The 20,085-nt window shown below is 38.8% G+C and overlaps 1 protein-coding gene across 2 annotated transcripts in view; it reads right to left on the bottom strand.

Moving 5' to 3' along the window:
- Positions 1-20,085, bottom strand: part of LOC129718720 (teneurin-a) — an 822,359-nt gene that overhangs the window by 230,831 nt on the left and 571,443 nt on the right. For both annotated transcript variants that reach the window (XM_055669766.1, XM_055669765.1), the window contains one exon: positions 243-310. In XM_055669766.1, the coding sequence (XP_055525741.1) occupies positions 243-310 (68 nt within the window). The remainder of the gene's footprint in view (positions 1-242; positions 311-20,085) is intronic.

Here is a 20,085-nt window from a genome sequence, read left to right on the forward strand (position 1 = left end):
GGATTCCGGAATTTACGCGGTATTTTTCTTGCGCGGATTTCGGTTTCCCTTCACTCGGAATGCAGAATTAACGCTTGTTTTTCTTTTACGCGGATTCCGGAATTTACGCGGTTTTTTTTTACGTGGATTCCGGAATTTACGCGGTTTTTTCACGCGGATTCCGGAATTTACGCGGCTATATCCCCCGCGTAAAAAGCGACTTTATAGTGTATATATATTCTGATGATTATATCGTTTCTTACCTGGTGGCTAATCTGGAATGATCATCATCGTCATTTAGTTGCATTTGAATAGGGGAAAGAACCACGATCTGCAATATGAAAGAATATAATTGTTCATAGTGTAATAACACATAAACTTATTATGCCACTAAATTTTAGCATTAATTGCGATATGCAAATTGCGAATTAATATACGAACTGTTGAAAGCATGTATCTAAAACACTACACATTAAATTATCTTTCAGTTTTATTTCTATGACTTTTCACTCTACACGTCACACAGATACGTATTTCAATTCCCCAAAGCCTTCTTTAGAAAGAGCGAAAATCTCAATTTTTGCCTTTTTCATAGAAAGGTATAGCAATCACTGCAAAAACTGAATGTATATAAGTGGTCGAAATGGCCGAATGCCACTCGACTCAGTTCGACGAGCTTAGCGTTTTCTGTACGTGTGTGTGTAACACTTAAAGCTGAGCGAGATTTCGAATGATTTCGTACACCCAACGCAAACGGGGAACATTTTATTACTTTAGGGCAATTTTTTATTACTAATTGTGTCTTATGACTGCGCATTATACACAATTAGTAACAACTAAAAAGTAACAAAAATTATGACGGCCACAAGCTTGTATGTGTTTCTGCAAGAGAACATACAGCCAAGCACCGCACTGCATGTGTTAGCAAGACTTCACTCGCTACATTTGTATTGATGCAAAGATCTGGTTTATTTTTGTCCCTTTCATCCATTCATAATCAGAACCTAAACCGTCAACCTCAATTCACTAATTAGAAACACTTTCGTTTCGTCCCCCAGTGTTCACTTGAAATGGAAATATGTAATACTGTCTGACCAGAGTTGCCGAAGTTGCGAATATTGTTCTGGATGGGCACAAGTTTTGTATTTTCAAACAGGTCCAAATAAGTTTCCATGAACCAACGATTATGTGCTGTAGATAGCTTGCAAGAAAGCGAATGATTTTGTTTTTCTCTAACGCAGTTTACAGATCGTGATGTCATTTTCAGGCGCATTTCAAGTCTTTAAAATCATCAACGTTTGCTCACTCTATGACGGGGAAAATGCTGCTTGGCAGCTCTTGTCATATTTTTTCGCTACTCCGTATGCATACAACGAGCGAACTAATACACGCACACCGGATGAATTGGAGATAGAAGAAACTTGAAAGGCCTCTGCCAGGCTGAACGCCAACACGAGCGATGGGGCGAGATTTCTGCCGAAGGTTAATGAACAGTTTTACTTACGGCTGTTTATTTACCGACGGCAAGAATCTCGCCCGATCGCTCGCGTTGGAATTCAGCCTGGCAGAGGCCTAACATGTGCAACATATGCGACGGTGTGTGATTTTTTTTTTACTTGAGATGGAAAGGGAGCATTTTGCGATAGAAAATAACTTATAAATAAAACCTGAATTAATTCACCTATCAGTGCAGAAACCTTTGTTATACTATTTCCACACATAAACTTATTATGCCAGCAAACCATAAATCGTTTAAAATTAAATTTAAAAGATAGTGTTCGCGCAGCGAACAGATTTTGAGCATCTCACACCGATTTACATCATCGCTGCAGGACAATGCTCTTTCCATTCACTACGCCAACGTATACTGTCCTTTACGAATAAAAGAACACACCGAAGGACATTTCATGACGCTGGTATATTCTTCTGCTAAATGGAACACAACACGTGAGCGACTGCACTTCAACAGAATCTAATTCATTCTACCGCATGGTAGAAGATGATAGAGGAGACGAGAACTTTCTGCGCCGCTACTAAATCAGTATAAATACCGCGTCTGCGCAAGCTAGTTCATTGTGTATTGTGTATACTGATCCGAGATTGTGTATTTTCATTTCGAAGTGTGAATTTGAATCGATAGTGTATTTTGAATTCTTCCAGAGTGTATTTCCAATCGAGTGTTTATTTCCAAGTTGTAACGAAGTGTTCTTAATTAAAAGTAAAAGTGGATGATCTCAGTGCTATATCATTAATCCGAAAGTATTTGTTTGTGTCCGTTAGAAGTGCGCATTGGACCTTAGTGTGGTGGCTCATTTTCCTTGTGTTTAAACAGCATTCGCGCTGTCCCCCGAGCCAGTTATCCTTTCGTGTGTTCGCCGTGTGTGCGATTTCCGCGTCCTTTGTTGCTTCGTTCTTTGCTTTGTACTGTGTGACGGTACGGAAGCATCAATGCCAGCTGCGCTGATTATTTAGTTTTCAGTCGGCAGCGGTTCTGATAGCGGTTTTTAGAGGCACCGCTCGCCTACCCGCCTCTACGTGTTGATGAAGGCGTCAACATAATTTGGTCCTTCGAGACGGATCTGAAAAATCGGACAGTAAACATTTACCATTTCAGTGAAAAGTGTGCTTCCGCGAGAAGATTGAACAAAAACTCTTGTGAATATTGACTCGAACATAGTGTGAAAGTGCTACTGATTCAACATCAGTGTGTTTCGTTTCTGTGGGTATACTTACATCCAGATGCCGTTAACTCACACGCCGGAAAGAAAAGTAGCCGAGTCTACGATGGACGTGGCAAAGCCGCTCATTTATCAGCGCGGTCAAGTGAAGGCCAAGGTAACCGCATTGCTCAAGCAAATAGAGCGTGCAGAGAGAGATACGTCTCAGGTGAGTCTCCCTGTTCTCGAAGTAATTTCGAAAAGATTGGATTCCCATTACACCGAATTTAATATGCTTCATGAAAAAGTCCTCAATACGATTCCTAGTGCCAAACTTGAGGAACAAGATAAAAAGGTTAGTGAGTTTGAAGCCTTTTACACAGACGCCATCATCGGAGTGGAATGTCTGATTAAAATGATATCAAAATCATTCAATCCCATGACTGCAGTTGCCCCTATTCTTTCCACTAGCGCTAGCCAGTTTCCTCAAATAGTAGTTCAGCAACAACCGTTGCAAGCCCCAATTCCGACATTTGATGGAAAGTATGAAAACTGGCCTAACGGCGATGCAGTAGAGCGCGAGAACCGTATGGCAACTGATCTTGGTGCACGAGCAGAAGACATCAGAATTCCAGCTCCCGATCTTCTGGAGGTGAAGGAGGAGATTGGTCGGCTGAAAAACAACAAAGCTGCTGGAATGGACCAACTTCCCAGCGAGCTATTGAAATACGGTTGAGAAACACTGGCTAGAGCCGTGCACTGGGTCATTGTCAAGGTTTGGGAGGAAGAACGAGTACCGGAGGAGTGGATGGAGGGTATTGTGTGCCCCATCTACAAAAAGGGCGACAAACTGGAGTGCTGCAATTATCGGGCAATCACTCTGTTGAACGCCGCCTACAAGGTACTCTCCCAAATACTTTGCCGTCGACTATCGCCATTTGCGAAGCAGTTCGTGGGGCATTACCAGGCGGGATTTATGGGTGCCCGCGCCACCACGGATCAGATATTCGTGGTTCGGCAGGTTATGCAGAAATGCCGCGAATATAACGTGCCCACACATCATTTGTTCATCGATTTCAAATCGGCGTACGACACAATCGATCGGGACAAGCTATGGCAAATTATGCACGACGCGGTTGGTCAAAGCGACGATGGATCGAGTGATGTGTCTAGTTCGTGTTTCGAGGGCACTCTCGAGCCCCTTCGAAATCCGAAGAGGGCTGAGGCAAGGTGATGGTCTCGCGTGCCTACTGTTCAACATTGCCCTGGAAGGTGTCATTAGAAGAGCGGGGATTAACACGAGTGACACGATTTTCCAAAAGTCGGTTCAACTGTTTGGTTTCGCCGACGATATCGACATTGTGGCTCGGACCTTTGTGAAGATGGCGGATACGTACATCGGATTAAAGGCTGAAGCCAAAAAGATTGGACTGGTCATCAATGCATCGAAGACGAAGTACATGAAAGGAAGGGGTTCACGTGAAGACAGTAACAGTATCAGTAACCTCCCACCTCGAGTTCAAATTGGTGGTGATGAAATCGAGGTGGTTGATGAGTTCGTGTACCTAGGCTCACTGGTAACTGCCGACAACGATACCAGCAGAAAAATTCAACGGCGCATTATGGCAGGAAATCGTGCATACTTTGGTCTCCGGAGGACGCTTCGATCGAGTAGAATTCGCCGCCGCACCAAGTTAACCATCTACAAGACGCTGATCAGACCGGTAGTCCTCTATGGGCATGAGACATGGACTATGCTTGTGGAGGACCAACGCGCCCTTGCGGTGTTCGAGCGGAAGGTGCTGCGACCATTTTCGGTGGACTGCAGATGGAAAACGGAGTGTGGAGAAGGCGAATGAACCACGAACTGCAGGAGCTGCTTGGGGAGCCATCTATCGTCCACACCGCTAAGATAGGCAGGCTGCGGTGGGCTGGGCATGTTGTAAGGATGTCAGACGACAGCCCGGTAAAGATGGTTCTTGAAACCAATCCGTCAGGGATGAGACGGAGAGGTGCACAGCGGGCAAGGTGAATCGATCAGGTGGAAGACGACCTGCGGACCCTACGCAGACTGCAGAGCTGGCGAACTGCAGCCATGGACCGAGTGGAATGGAGTCTCTTACGTACAGCAAAGGCCATACCACGGCTTGGGACTGTTTAGTAAGGTAAGGTATGAAAACTGGCCTCGTTTTAAAGCGTTGTTTACGGAGATAATTGGTCGATGTACAGATTCTGATGCTATCAAGTTACATCATCTCAATAAAGCAGCTGCAGGTATCATTGATTCCTCGTTGAAAATAATTATGCTCATGCATGGGATATTTTGGTGGAACGTTTTGAGAACAAACGTGTTATTATCGATTCTCACCTCTCAGGGCTGTTGAGTTAAAAAAAAAAGACTAAAGAATCTCATAGTAAACTGCGCGCTCTTATTGAAACCTGCGACCACCACGTGGAAGGGCTAAAGTTTCTAAACCAGCCAATCGATGGCACAGCTTCGTTGTTCGTGAATAAACCTTTGATTTCTTGTCTTGATTCTGTTATGTTCTTGATTGTTTGTACTCCCAATTTATTATTGCATATGAATCTCTCGGCTATTGCAAGGATATTCAGGAGGAATTTGGTCAGCCTGGCAAGTTGGTATATTATCTACCTCACCATGCTGTACTGCGCCCAACCAGCTCTAGCACAAAACTGAGAGTAGTTTTCGATGCATCAGCTAAATCGACTGCTTCCACAAAATCTTTAAATGAAGTAATGCATGTTGGGCCCGTTGTGCAGAATGATTTGATATCTATATTACTTCATTTTCGTCGCTTTCCATTCGCGTTCACCGCTGATATATCGATAATGTACAGACAAATCCTTATAAACCCGGAACAAACTTCCGTTCAACGTATAATTTGGCGTGTCAATCCAAGTGAAGTTCTACGAGTCCTGGAGCTACAAACCGTGACTTATGGTACCGCAGCAGCCCCTTTCCTGCCATCCCGATCATTAGTATAGTTATGCAAAGATGAAGGTTCACAGGATCCTTTAGCTTCACGAATAATTCTTCAAGACTGCTATGTTGATGGTTTGATTACTGGTGCTGATACTATAGAAGAAGCCATTGAAAGCCAACGTCAAATCCGTTCACTGTTATCAAAGGGACAGTTTCCAATACACAAGTGGTGTGCTAACGATGCCAGAATTTTGAGTGATATTCCAGATAACGAACGTGAGAAGCTAGTTTATCTCAATCAGACATCAGCTGACCAAGTTATCAAGACTCTTGGACTTATATGGGACCCTTCGAGTGACAAATTTTTATTCGGATTTGATCTCATATCGGATGGTGAACCTATAACAAAAAGGCGTTTAGTTTCCATAGTTGCAAGATTATTTGACCCTTTGGGATTTCTGTCACCCACTGTGGTGCTTGCAAAGCAGTTGATGCAAAAGACTTGGGTGGTCAAGCTGAAATGGAATCGCTCATTGGAAGGAGAGCTTCTCGATACGTGGTCTCAGTTTTATAGCGCTTTGCAAATTGTTAAAAAAAAATAGAAATTCCTCGACTTATCTCCGTTCCTGGTTCCAGTACAATTGAACTTCATGGATTTGCTGACGCATCGGTGCATGCCTATGTGGCCTGCTTGTATGTTCGCAGTATCAATGACGAAGGACAATGCACTTCGCGATTACTTTGTTCAAAGTCCAGAATCGCACCTTTGAAAGATTTGACGATTCCTCGCAAAGAACTTTGTGCTGCGTTGCTGTTAACTCGGTTAACCCGTAAAAGTGCTTCCAGCTCTACAAATGCATTTTTCCGTTATTCGTCTTTGGTTGGAAAGCCAAATAGTTCTGGCTTGGTTGAAAAAGCCAACCTCACTGCTTGAATCGTTCAATCAGACACGTGTTGAGAAATTGTTTCGAACAATGACAATTTCTCTTGGTCATACGTACGTTCAAAGGAGAATCCTGCTGATGTTGTTTCGAGAGGACAACTGCCAGAGAAATTAAAACTTCGTCGTCTTGTCTTGATCCTGTTACCCGCAAGTCATGGGAACGAACTCTTAAACATGGTGATAAACCTGACTTCAAAGGAACAATGACTTTCCTCAAGGATTAGTGTCGCGTATTAGAACGCTGTGAAAGCGATAGGTCGCGAGCCACAAGATAAATCCAGGATAAGCCTTCGCCACCTCTTTCGAAATTCGCTAACGCAAAGATTCATACGGCAACTACTCTTCCAAAATCGAGTCAACTTTGCGGTAAAGAGAATTTAAACTTCCAGTGTACGGAATTTCGCAGCATGGCGATTTCCGATCGATTACACAAAGTTAAAGAACGTTGAGTTTGCTTCAACTGCCTCCGTCGTGGGCACCGTTTTACCGATTGCCCTTCGAAAAATACGTGTAGTAAATGTAAAAGACGACACCATACTTTTCTACATCCAATGTGTCTGAGTACGCAACCATTAGGCGAGCCTTCGAATTCAAGCATACAGAGTTAACCTAAGCCCAACATACAATCTACTGCAAACTCAAAGAGTGACGTAAACGTTGGAAAGGCACATCTTTCAAATGTGTTGCTAACAGCTATAGTTAATTTGATTGATAGCAAGGGTCAAGCCATCCCTTATAGAGCATTCCTGGACTGTGGTGCTCAGACAAATTTGATTTCGCAAGAAATGTACCGCAAGTCGGGTTTAAATGATGAATCAGTCAACATCGACGTCCTTGGTGTTAGCAATGCTCGTTTTGAGGCCAATCGACTAGTTACAGTCAGAATGAATTTGCAGTATACTGATTATGGAGAAAACTTGAAGTGCCTAGTTGCTCCCAGAATCACTAGTCATCTGCCGTGTAGATCCATCGATATAGCGAACTGGAAAATTCCCTCTGAGCTGCGTTTGGCCGATCTCTCGTTTAATAAGCCTTCAAATGTAGATTTGCTGATCGGTATTACACAATTCTTCTCGTTAATAAAACCAGGACAGTATGTTATCGATCACGGTTTACCAGAACTCCGTGAAACAGAATTAGGCTAGGTCGTCTATGGTGAAGTACATGACGTTTACGATCCGGTTGTTAATTCTAAATTAGTGAATGCAGTATCAATTTAATCCCTAAATGAAATGTTTAAACGATTTTGGGAAGTGGAAGAGTTGGAAGATGTCGTATTGCCTCAAGCAGAGGAACATCCATGTGAGAAAATCTTTCGTAGAACTTATCGTAGAAATGATTCTGGACGCTTCATAGTGGATCTACCGTTTCGTGATAACATTGACCTGTTGGAAAATAATCGATCGTCAGCTCTACGCCACTTCTTTTTCCTCGAGAAACGATTGCAACAAAATCCTGAGTTACATCGTTTGTACTCCCAATTTATTATTGAATATGAATCTCTCGGCTATTGCAAGGATATTCAGGAGGAATTTGATCAGCCTGGCAAGTTGGTATATTATCTACCTCACCATGCTGTACTGCGCCCAACCAGCTCTAGCACAAAACTGAGAGTAGTTTTCGATGCATCAGCTAAATCGACTGCTTCCACAAAATCTTTAAATGAAGTAATGCATGTTGGGCCCGTTGTGCAGAATGATTTGATATCTATATTACTTCATTTTCGCCGCTTTCCATTCGCGTTCACCGCTGATATATCGAAAATGTACAGATAAATCCTTATAAACCCGGAACAAACTTCCGTTCAACGCATATTTTGGAGTGTCAATCCAAGTGAAGGTCCACGAGTCCTGTTGCTGTTAACTCGGTTAACCCGTAAAATTGCTTCCAGCTCTACAAATGCATTTTTCCGTTATTCGTCTTTGGTTGGAAAGCCAAATAGTTCTGGCTTGGTAGAAAAAGCCAACCTCACTGCTTGAATCGTTCAATCAGACACGTGTTGAAGAAATTGTTTCGAACAATGACAATTTCTCTTGGTCATACGTACGTTCAAAGGAGAATCCTGCTGATGTTGTTTCGAAAGGACAACTGCCAGAGAAATTAAAACTTAATCAACTATGGTGGGAAGGTCCATCATTTCTAAAATTCGGAAACTACCAACCGATAGCTCTCGATGATATTCCTGATGATGAATTGCCTGATATGAAACCGGTCTCAGTGCTGGTCATGTCTTTGGTGAATTGTGATGATCTCCCACTTTTCAAAATGTTTAGTTCCTTTCGAAAGTTACAACGAGTTTTGGCCTATGTGCAACGTTTTTGTAACAACTGTCGTATTAAGAACCGCTCCGAACCAATTAGAAAGTCTAATCTTACCAAAACGGAGCTTCGAGCAGCATTACACACTATAGTAGTTGTTATCCACCAAAAAACTCTTATGGATGAAATTATTCGAGTAGGAGAAGGAAAACCATGCCATAAAATTAGATCGTTTCGACCAGGGAATTATTGCGCGGGGGAGGATGCTCGCGCAGCGAACAGATTTTGAGCATCTCACACCGATTTACATCATCGCTGCAGGACAATGCTCTTTCCATTCACTACGCCAACGTACACGGGTAGAAATAAAATCTCGAAAACGGGCAAAATGACTCATGATTTCATGATTTGGATGTATTTTCATGGTATGAATATACACCATGAGTAAAGACTCATGGAATCATGAGCCAATTGTTCGTAACGCACCCCGTGCGTTACTGTTTTGCTGACAACATGAGCAATATGGATTGAAACCATGATTTATGGGTCATGAAATTTGACTCATTTGACTCATGAAATCGGGCGTTCAATTTATGAAATCTTCCTTTGACTCATGGAAGCATGATTGTGATTTATGAAATCATGAAACGCGAGTCATAAAATATAGCATTTGGCTCCGGGAATCGAGTGTTTGATTTATGAATTTTTGCTTTGGCTTATTCTAACCCAAGAAATTATGAGCTGAACTCGTAAAATCATGATCATGAGTCACGAGTCATGCAATTTTGCATTTGACTCCAGGAATCGGGTGTTCGATTTATGAATTCTTGCTTTGGCTACTGGAACCATGATTGTGATTTATGAAATCATGAGTTGCGAGTCAGGACATATAGCATTTGACTCATGTAATCGGGCGTTCGATTTATGAATTCTTGCTTTGGCTTTGGAACCATGATTTTGATTTATGAAATCATGAGTTGCGAGTCAGGACATATAGCATTTGACTCTGGGAATCGGGTGTTCGATTTATGAATTCTTGCTTTGGCTACTGGAACCATAATTTGGATTTATGAAATCATGAGTTGCGAGTCGGGACATATAGCATTTGACTCATGAAATCGGGTGTTCGATTTATAAAACCTTGCTTTGATTTAGGAAACCATGAATTGAACTCATGATTGATTGGGCTAGTTGCATGAAATCATGATTTGTGCGATCCGATTCACGAAATTGCCCAATCCGCACGAGAGTCACAAATAAAATAAGACTATTTTCTTACAATTGTCCCCCGAATGTTTTAAAAATAATATGGAAATAGTTTTTGTACGCGAGTAACCATTACTTTTTATAGAAAAACTTGTGTTGGTTTTTTACAAAAGACACTAGCGCTATGATTATAAAACAAATTTTTCTTTTATTTTGTCTCTGTGATAATTGAACTAAAATTTATTTATTCTTCTCTGAAGGGTCACAGGCAAAATTATTCCACTTGTGAAACGAAATTATGTTTCCATTAAGTAGTCACGGTGATAATTTGAAGTACAAATGGTATGTTGTCTTAGAATAGACACTAAGTCATTGAAAGGTACATTTAAAATTTTCTGATAACTTCATTGTAACCTTCATAGGAATAGTTTCCCCTGTTAATCACTGTGACTTCTGTGAGAGAATATTTGTCAAAAGTTTTGTTCAATAGAATTTGTGACCTTTTGAAAAAAACTTATATGTTATTAACATTGTCGCAGTGATTTTGGTAATCATCTCTTCTAGTTTAAATAGCATAGCATAGCATAGCATAGCATAGCATATTTGATCGCCCGTGTGTTGCCCGCGATTGACCAGAATCAGCTGAATTTGCACAAAGAACCGTCAAAATGGTGCCTAGGAGTAGCAAGCCATTTTCAGTGTACAATTCCTGGTGATTTTTCTTTTCACTGGTCAATAACGTAGCTGGCCACGCCCAATGCAGATCAATAGAGGAAGGGATATCGGGAGTGTTAGTTTAATACTTGTTGCTACTAGAGACCGAGGAATCCTCTGCATCATCCACAAGTATCAAAGGAAGGAATTAGTGTTAGTGGAAAGGAATTGATCTGGATCCATCGAGGTTGATGGTGCGATCTTTTCTACACAAATTCGCGCCCGATATGGATATTTCTCGGTCTCTGCGCAACCGGCCATCAGAAGACGATATAAATAGAACCGCATCACGATTCATCTCTTCTAGTTTAAATAAATATCAGAAAAAGTGAACATCGGGCTACAATCAACAAATGTTACTTTTTAGTCACCGTGACTTTTGTAAAGAATATGTCAAATGTTGTTATGAATATGTGTTCTTTTCAAAAATTTCGCGGAATTTTAGTAACTATCCTTTTTAATCAAGTAGCTTCGAAAGGATTAGTTGAAATTAATAAGGTCACATATTTCTTGAAACTAACGTTCGATTAGTCTCAAAAGAGTCCCCGTATTAATTGATGTTTATTGAAGAATAAAGAAATGATCCATAACCGTTATTAAGAGGAATGCATCTTTTTTACGAAAGTCACCAAGAATTGGTGACGAGCACCTAAAGATTGTTGACTCACTAAAATGGAGGTAATACTTGACGAAAGTAGTACATATACTATAAAATTGAACCATACTATGATTTAGAAGTTTTCCTTGATAATTTTCATATATTTTGTAACAAAATTACAACAAGAGTTATCAATTAACAGACAGACGCTTAAAAAACAATAAATTTCATTTTTAGTGTATCTAAAATATTTATAATTTTACGAATACTATCTAAACCCCAATTTTTGGGAAGGCGCGCGAAAATTTTAAGGGGTAGGCGACATACTTCAGGAAAGGAGAAACTATCAACCCGTATCGATCTGAAAAAGGTACAACACAGAGCACTACTTCACAGTCAGAACCGGAAAATACTGCTCCGCTGCTAGATCCTATGCGTCCACCGATTGTCAGACTAACGGAGCAATCCGCTGCTGGTGATAAACGCTATCTGAAAGCACGGCTGCGTGATCACAAAATTATGGATACGGTACGAACTTTCCTTGCTTTCCTGCATGATCAGCCAATAACGGTATGCATTCGAGGAATCACCAAAATTATTGCATTGGTGATGCTGGCAGCTGAAGGACTACCAACTGACTTAAAGCTGCTACGTGAAATTTTTCTGGACGTACATGAAGAACTGGGAATATCACGCGATGACGCTTTAGCAGACCTGCAGTCTCATCGGACATCGTTATCCAGTGAACGAGCACACCGCCTACAACAACTAAGAGAAAGCACCGACAAATTTTACAAACCGAGCTTTCGGAAATAACGACCCCTTTCGATGAGAAAGAAGAAGACTTACAGGTAACACTCACCAACCCTCAAACATCGTCAACCACCATATCCCCAAAAATTTCTTCACCAACACAAAATGCGACTGAAATTTTGGTTTATTGTCAAAATTTCAATCGCATGAAAGGTCCAGCCAAAATGAAACATATTTACAACAATCTTTTAGGCTCATCCTTTTCAGTCATATTGGCGACTGAAACAAACTGGGATGAAAGTGTCAAAAGTGAAGAAATTTTTGGAAATATGTTTAATGTATTCAGGAATGACAGGAATCTTCAAGAATCTGAAAAGAAGTCAGGCGGAGGAGTCCTCATAGCGGTCTCTGTGAATTTTAATTCAGAAACTGTTGCTGCACCTAAATTCAAAGAATTCGAGCACATTTGGATAAAATCGCACATAGCAGGTGAAACACACGTATTCGCCTCTGTGTACTTTCCTCCACATAACGCTTATAAAATTACGTATGAAAAGTTTTTTAATTGCGCAGAAAAAAATTTATTAGAGCTACCTCCAGAAGTGAAAGTTCACATCTATGGGGACTTCAACCAAAACACCGCTGACTTCATCTTGGACCCTGAAAACGAAAGCATCCTACTCCCAGTCGTTGGAGATAACATCACTTTGCACTTCATGTTCGACGAAATTGCTAAACTAGGTTTGAACCAGATTAACCATGTAAGAAACCGTGAAAATTGCTATTTGGACCTACTCTTAACGAATATCCATGAAGATTTCTGTGTGACCGAATCAGTTAACCCACTGTGGAAAAACGAAAATTTTCACACAGCAATTGAATATTCTTTATTTCTACATGAATATCAAAGACCCAACGACTGTGAGTATGAGGAAGTCCTTGATTTCAAACTCGCGAACTATGCAAATATTAAAAACAAATTAAACTGTGTCAATTGGCAACAAATTTTTAGAGATGAAGGAAATGTCGAATCATCTGTTAGCGTCTTTTACAAAATTCTGTACAACATCATCTCTCAAGAGATTCCATTGAAGAAAAAACGACGCCACGCTAACACTAAACATCCAGTCTGGTTTAACAAACAAATAAAAAAATTAAAAAACCGCAAACAAAAAGCCCACAAAATTTTCAAAAAACACTATAGCAGTGAAAATCTAGCAATTTACTTGGAAAAATATGTGATCAACTGATCTTTGTAATCAGTGATGCATTTGAAGAATTCAATGCAAAAACTGAACTAGAAATTAAGTCTTGTCCAAAGAACTTCTTCAATTACGTCAAAACAAAACTAAAATCAGACAATTTTCCATCAATAATGCAACTCGATGAACATGTTGGTGATAACTCGGAGAAAAATTGCAATCTCTTTGCAAAATTTTTCCAGGAAATCTATACCACATTTTCCGAAGAAAATCGCGACCGCGATTATTTTGCATTTTATCCAGAATATCCAAGAAACATTGGTGTCAACCAACTTCAGGTACAGGATGTTTTGCAGGGTCTGAGAAATTTAGACCCTTCCAAAGGACCTGGACCTGACGGAATACCTCCAGCACTCATGAAAAATCTTTCGAAGGAACTTACATCTCCTTTGTTCTGGCTGTTCAATATGTCGTTGGAAACTGGAGTCTTCCCAAATATATGGAAAAGCTCATTTTTAGTGCCTATTTTCAAATCTGGGCGTAAATCTGACATACGTAATTATCGTGGAATCGCTATTATCTCTTGCATACCTAAACTCTTTGAGGCAATTGCCAATGAAAAGATATTTGCTCAAGTCAAAAATCGAATAACTGACAAACAACACGGCTTCTTCAAAGGCCGCTCTACATCCACAAATTTACTTGAATTCGTAGATTACTCATTGAATGCAATGGATAATGGGAACCACGTTGAAGCTCTTTATACAGACTTTAGCAAAGCATTTGATCGTATTGACATACCAATGCTACTTTTTAAACTGCAAAAAATTGGAATTTAGTCTGGTCTCCTGAAGTGGCTTGAATCATATTTAACAAACAGGCAACAAATAATAAAATTTAATGGAAAAAAGTCAAATCCCATTCAAGTTACTTCAGGTGTTCCCACTTAGGACCACTTCTTTTTATTTTGTACGTAAACGACATTTCCTTCATCCTCAAAAATATTAAAGTTCTAATATATGCCGACGACATGAAGTTGTTTTTGGAAATAAAAAGTCAAGAAGACATCAATGTATTTCAGAATGAAATCCACACATTTTACATCTGGTGTAAGAAAAGCCTACTTGAATTAAATGTAAAAAAATGCAATGTAATATCCTTTAGCAGAAAACTAACAACGCCCAAAATTGTATTTGCATTAGGATATCAGAATGTGAAGAAATGTAATAAAGTTAGGGATCTAGGAATAATCTTAGATTCTAAACTTAATTTCATCGACCACTATAACACTATCATACACAAGGCAAACAACATGTTAGGGTTCATCAAACGCTTCTGCTACAATTTTCAAGACCCGTACACTATCAAAACATTGTATATTGCCTATGTGAGGTCAATACTGGAATGCTGTAGCATTGTGTGGTCTCCTCGTCCTGGCGTACATGAAGAAAGAATAGAATCAGTACAAAAGCAATTTCTACTATATGCTCTTCGTAAGCTAGGTTGGACCGCACATCGTCTTCCGTCATATGAAGCACGCTGCATGTTGATTGACATTCAAACATTAAAAGAACGGCGAGAGTACGCGACGGCTTCATTTGTAAACGATATCGTTTCGCAGAACGTTGACTCAGCAGTACTACTTTCTAAATTGAACTTTTATGCACCCATTCGACAACTTCGACACCGTAGTTTATTTGCTCTTAACCATCATCGTACGGAATACGCAAAAAATGGACCTATAAATAGTATGATGAATTCTTATAATCAACACTGCGAAGCCATTGACTTTACGATGTCCCGGTATAAACTAAAACAGTATTTCAAGTCCTTGAGGCTGAGGACACAAAATTAATTTGTTTTATGTTCGTGTATAGTTTAGAAATTATTGTAACCAGTCTACATATATGATTGACGAAATAAATAAACAAATAAATGAATAAATACTTTCTCCATGAAAATGGGATTGCATTTGAAAATAGCTTTTGGCATTCATCGCAAATTCAATTTGTTCTATGTTATTGCTAATATGTACACTAGAGTGGCCATTTTTCTAACATCATGCGAATTCGATGAGCGCCGGGCGGAAAACGTTTCCTTTTTACTCCAAAAATAAGCCATGAAAATTTGAAGTTGATCCGAGTTCATTAAATGGACCCACAAAACGCTTATATTTAAAAAATAATAGATTCTCATAAGAACTGTTGTTTTTAACTCTTTTTGGAATTTTCGCCTTAGTTTCTTAAAATAGTTGTATATTTTGCGACGAAATACTCTTCAATTATAAAATCATATCGTTAGGGACATTCACATATTTCGTAACGCTAAATTATAGCAATTCTGAACACCTCCCACCCATAAATAACGCAATTTTGCATGGGGGCCTCGCGCAATGGAACTCTTCGTTGAATATCCCCTTCTACTTAGTACGTAATGAATGAATGACCTCTCATATTCGTTAGAGGTTTTGAAACTGCCATTCAGTGATTATATCCTCAATCGTACTTCATTGCTGCAACTGCGTGAAGTGAACCGCCACAATCGGATTGGTGAAGCAAAATTATTAAAATTATTAAGAACTTTTTGTATGGATTTAATGTTATTTTGAATATTATTATTATTATTATTTTCTATGAAACAGTTCAGCACTTGTGATCTGAATGCACTACGATGGCGAATTTTATCAAATACGGTCGGTAGATCTCCTGTTGATCGAATAGCAATTCTCAGAGTTTTGATGAAAGTGCAAAGTTCTTGGGTGCGCTCAAAATAGATTCAAGCTACGGCAAAAATATCGCCTAAAAAGTTCATAATACGCTAGTGGATCGAAATATTTCGGAAAAGTTTCGAAAATTAAAAAATATTACTTGTCCTCTTCATTTCTATGAACTTTTATGCAAAATATATTACATGGCAAGAGCATCGGACTTCAAACACTTGTCTTTAACCGTTTTACAAGAGCATCAAACGAAATCAACTCATTCACAGCCAATCAAGTCACTCACAGCTTCAATGATCCAAAAGTTCTGATCATTGACCATAAATTGCATTCAAGACATGTCCCTGTTGGTAGGCAAACTTCACATTCAAGTGTTTTTCGGATGTACGAGTGCTGGCTAATGTATTTATCAAGTTATGAATTTTCTACGTGATTCTTTCGCTTATGCCGAAATTGATAGTCGTCTCAGATGCTGTAACTGAAAAGATGAAGAATCGCTTGTGGTATTTAAGCTTGAATATAAACAAAAAATGATCAGGCAAATAAAAGCGAATGGTCCTTAAGGTGAAACGGTGTTGAAGCCAATAACAGCCAATTTTGAGCCACCACTTCGTATTTTTAGAAGCACAGGACTCGGAAATAAATAATGCACTCCCTGTGAAAACGCTATTTTATGTTTGCTTCACCACAGCAAACATAAAACAGCCTTTTCACAGATGACGCATTACTTGTTACCGAGTCTTGTGCCTTTGAAAATTCAAAGTGGTGGCTCGAAGGCGGCCATTTTTGGTTTGAATACCGTTTGGCCTTAAATAGCTGATGTCGAATGTATGTTATTAATCCCATCTTGTTTTATACAAAACCAATGCTTTCTTTTCGAATTGTGAACTTAATATTGATTTTTTCGACCGTGCCCAGCCGAATAGAAAAATAATGGGGAATAGCACACTTTATTCAAAAATCATTCGCTTTAAACGACGCCAGAGAACATGGTGTTAAATTCATGAAAAATTCTAACTGTGTTCCAACACATAATTAAGACGAACTTCAGTTTATATTGCATGTAGTTGGTTCATACCGTAAAAATACCCACCTCATTCAAAATCCGATCTTTTTAACAAACATCAAAAGTTTTAAAATATTTTAAACATAAATTAGGACAATAATATAACGGTTTTATAAAAATACAAGTGTATTTGAATACGTTTATCAAGAGATATATGTTAAAAAAAAGAAAAAACTTCGTACAATTTTCATGTAAATCGATTTCTAAAATATAAGCGCTTTGTGGGTCCATTAAATATACTCCGATCAACTTCAAATTTTCGTGGCTTATTGTAGAGGTCAAAAGGAAACTTTTTCAGCCCGGCGCTCATTAAGATCGATAGTTTAAAAAACGGCCATATAAAATATGGCCACTCTAATGTACACGTTCAATCATTTCTAAATTTTATCGGCGAAATAAAAAAAAATTAAATACCAATGTTCGGGAGTTGGTCACGAACAGTATATTTTATTTTAGAACTTTGTCACGAAAAATATTCATGAATGTGTTGATAAAAATACGACTCGCGATGACAACTTAAAACAAAATTAGAAACGTTTCTGGTTTCTCCTATAAATATCACACCGTTGAAAACATGTAAATGCAGAAAATTGTATAAGGCTCTAAGCCCCGCCATTTCGACGCTTTTTCAGCATTCCTGACCATTTACGGAACATATTCCTAATACGAATATTAATCTTCTCTAAAAGGTCACCAACATGTCATTTGTGCGGACTGGGTGTACATTTAATTTATGAAACTTCACTTTGGTTCATTAAATCTTAATGTCATGATTTATCGATCACGAAACTGAAAATATAATTTATGTGATCTAGCGTTCCACGAATGAAATTAGACATTATATTTAATTCGTGTTTTGGTTTATGAAGTCAGTAATTTATTTCATGAAACTACAATAAAAATTCATTAAACTTAGGATAAAGCTCATAAAATTTGAATTGGATTCATCACTCTGATAAGTTGGAATTTGATTCATGATTATGAATTATTGAAATTATAATTTTTTAACTTAAAACTGAAAATTATAAAAGATCAGATTTTGTTCACGGTCTTAGATGCCAAACCGTTACGGGTTTGAGGATTTGCGTTTGTAGTAACAAGTTCGACAGTCAGTATTATTTATGATTTGCACGGCAAAACAAAGTAAAACATAAATTAATAAGTTTTCTTTGGCAGCTTTTCTGCAGCAGTATTATGCAAAAACCTGCCAAAGACGTTCGATACCCTAATCAATTTATAATAACATTTCAACCAATTTTGATCGTTTTTCCTAACGGATTTTATTTTTTCTGAAAAAAGTACTGTAAATCTTTATCGATGACATAAGAGAACACAAAATGTTTCTCATCTATTTTTTTTAAATGTCATTTGCATAGCATTGCATTTGCACTTTGCATAGATGTTCTTATGGGCTGAAGATGTCATTTTGTGCTATTATTATTTTTTGTTTTTGGTCACGAATAATTTGGCGGCATCCATAAATTACGTAATACCTATAGGAGGGAGGGGGGATATATTTTTTGGCATTACAATTTGTCATATAGGGGAGGTAAGATCAGCGTTACGTAACAAAAAATCCATGGGAGGCTTTCCAAATATGAGCATTTTTATTTGGCATATTCTTCTACAGCGTTACGTAATTTTTATGGGGGATAGGTTTTGGCGTTAATTTTCGTTACATATAGGAGGGTGGGGGTCCAAAAATTGGGTTTTTAGCGTTAACTAAATTATGGATGTTGCTAAGGCAATCGACGAGACAGGTGCGGTCAGCTGATTTCAGTTAGTTTTCAACTTTTGACATCCTTAGGTATGTTCGAACGGTCGCAATATGGATGCAACCCGGATCGAAAAGCACGAAAAACAAACGATCGGTTGCTCCAGTATGGTTAGTGACAATCCTTTACCCAATAATAAAATATCACTTTAGATTTTTTTCCGGCATCAAAAGATTTTGTGTTTGGTTGTGTTTTGGTTTTGCAACCTTAAAAAACAATTACAAACGTACAAGCAGTGAAACGTCACCCGTGGATTGCCTTATGGATGGTTAAAAATATTTTTAGAAACAGAACGGTTTGTTTAATCGGTGTGACTTCTTCAGAGAAGTTGCAGATAACAGTTTTTTCTTACCGATAAAAGTATACACAAAAAATTAATCCACCTAGCGATCAGACCCAGCCTTTCTCATTCAATTTTTTATTTGTAAAAATAGATTTACATGAACGCTTCAATCCAATAAATGTATATTCACTCTTTAGGTTTTAAAATATTGATGTTGTAATCTTTACATATAAAAATGCAGTCAAGTCTGTCTGTCTGTCTGATCCATATAGGCCCGAAAACTACCGAACCGATCGACGTGAAAATTCGTATGTAGGGGTTTTTGGTGCCGATAAAGGTTCCTATGATAGTTTGAGACCCCTCCCTCTTCTGGAAGGGAGGGATCCCATACAAATGAAACATAAATTTCTGCACAACTCAAGAACAAACCAAGCGAATGAAACCGAATTTGGCATGTGGATGTTTTAAGGGGTAACTAATATGTCCATAATAGTTGGATGAAACACAAATTTGTGCACATCTCGAGAACTAATCAACCAAATGGAACAAAATTTGGCAGGTAAATGTTTTTAGTGGTAACAAATATGAACATAATGGTTTGAAACCCGACTCCCTCTTCTATAAGGGAGGGATCTCATGGAAATGAAACACAAATTTCGCACAGCTCAAGAACCAATCAAGAAAATACAACCAAATTTGGTATGTGAATGTTTTTAGAGGTAACAAATATGTCCATAATGGTTTGACGCCCATCCCTCTTCTGGAAGTACATGTTTCTTCACAAATTTTTGCACATCTCGCGAACTAATCGAGTAAATGGAACCATATTGGCAGGTGAATGTTGTTAGTGGTAACAAATATGTTCCATAATCGACCTCAGGCAACATTTTGGATTGTAAGATGGCAACTTACGGTTTCTGGAAAACAGCCGAAAATGGCCGATTTCCACCCAATATAATAATATCCGGATCTAGAATAATACACAGGA

The sequence above is a fragment of the Wyeomyia smithii genome, chromosome 1 (assembly GCF_029784165.1).
Source record: "Wyeomyia smithii strain HCP4-BCI-WySm-NY-G18 chromosome 1, ASM2978416v1, whole genome shotgun sequence".
NCBI lineage: Eukaryota > Metazoa > Arthropoda > Insecta > Diptera > Culicidae > Wyeomyia > Wyeomyia smithii.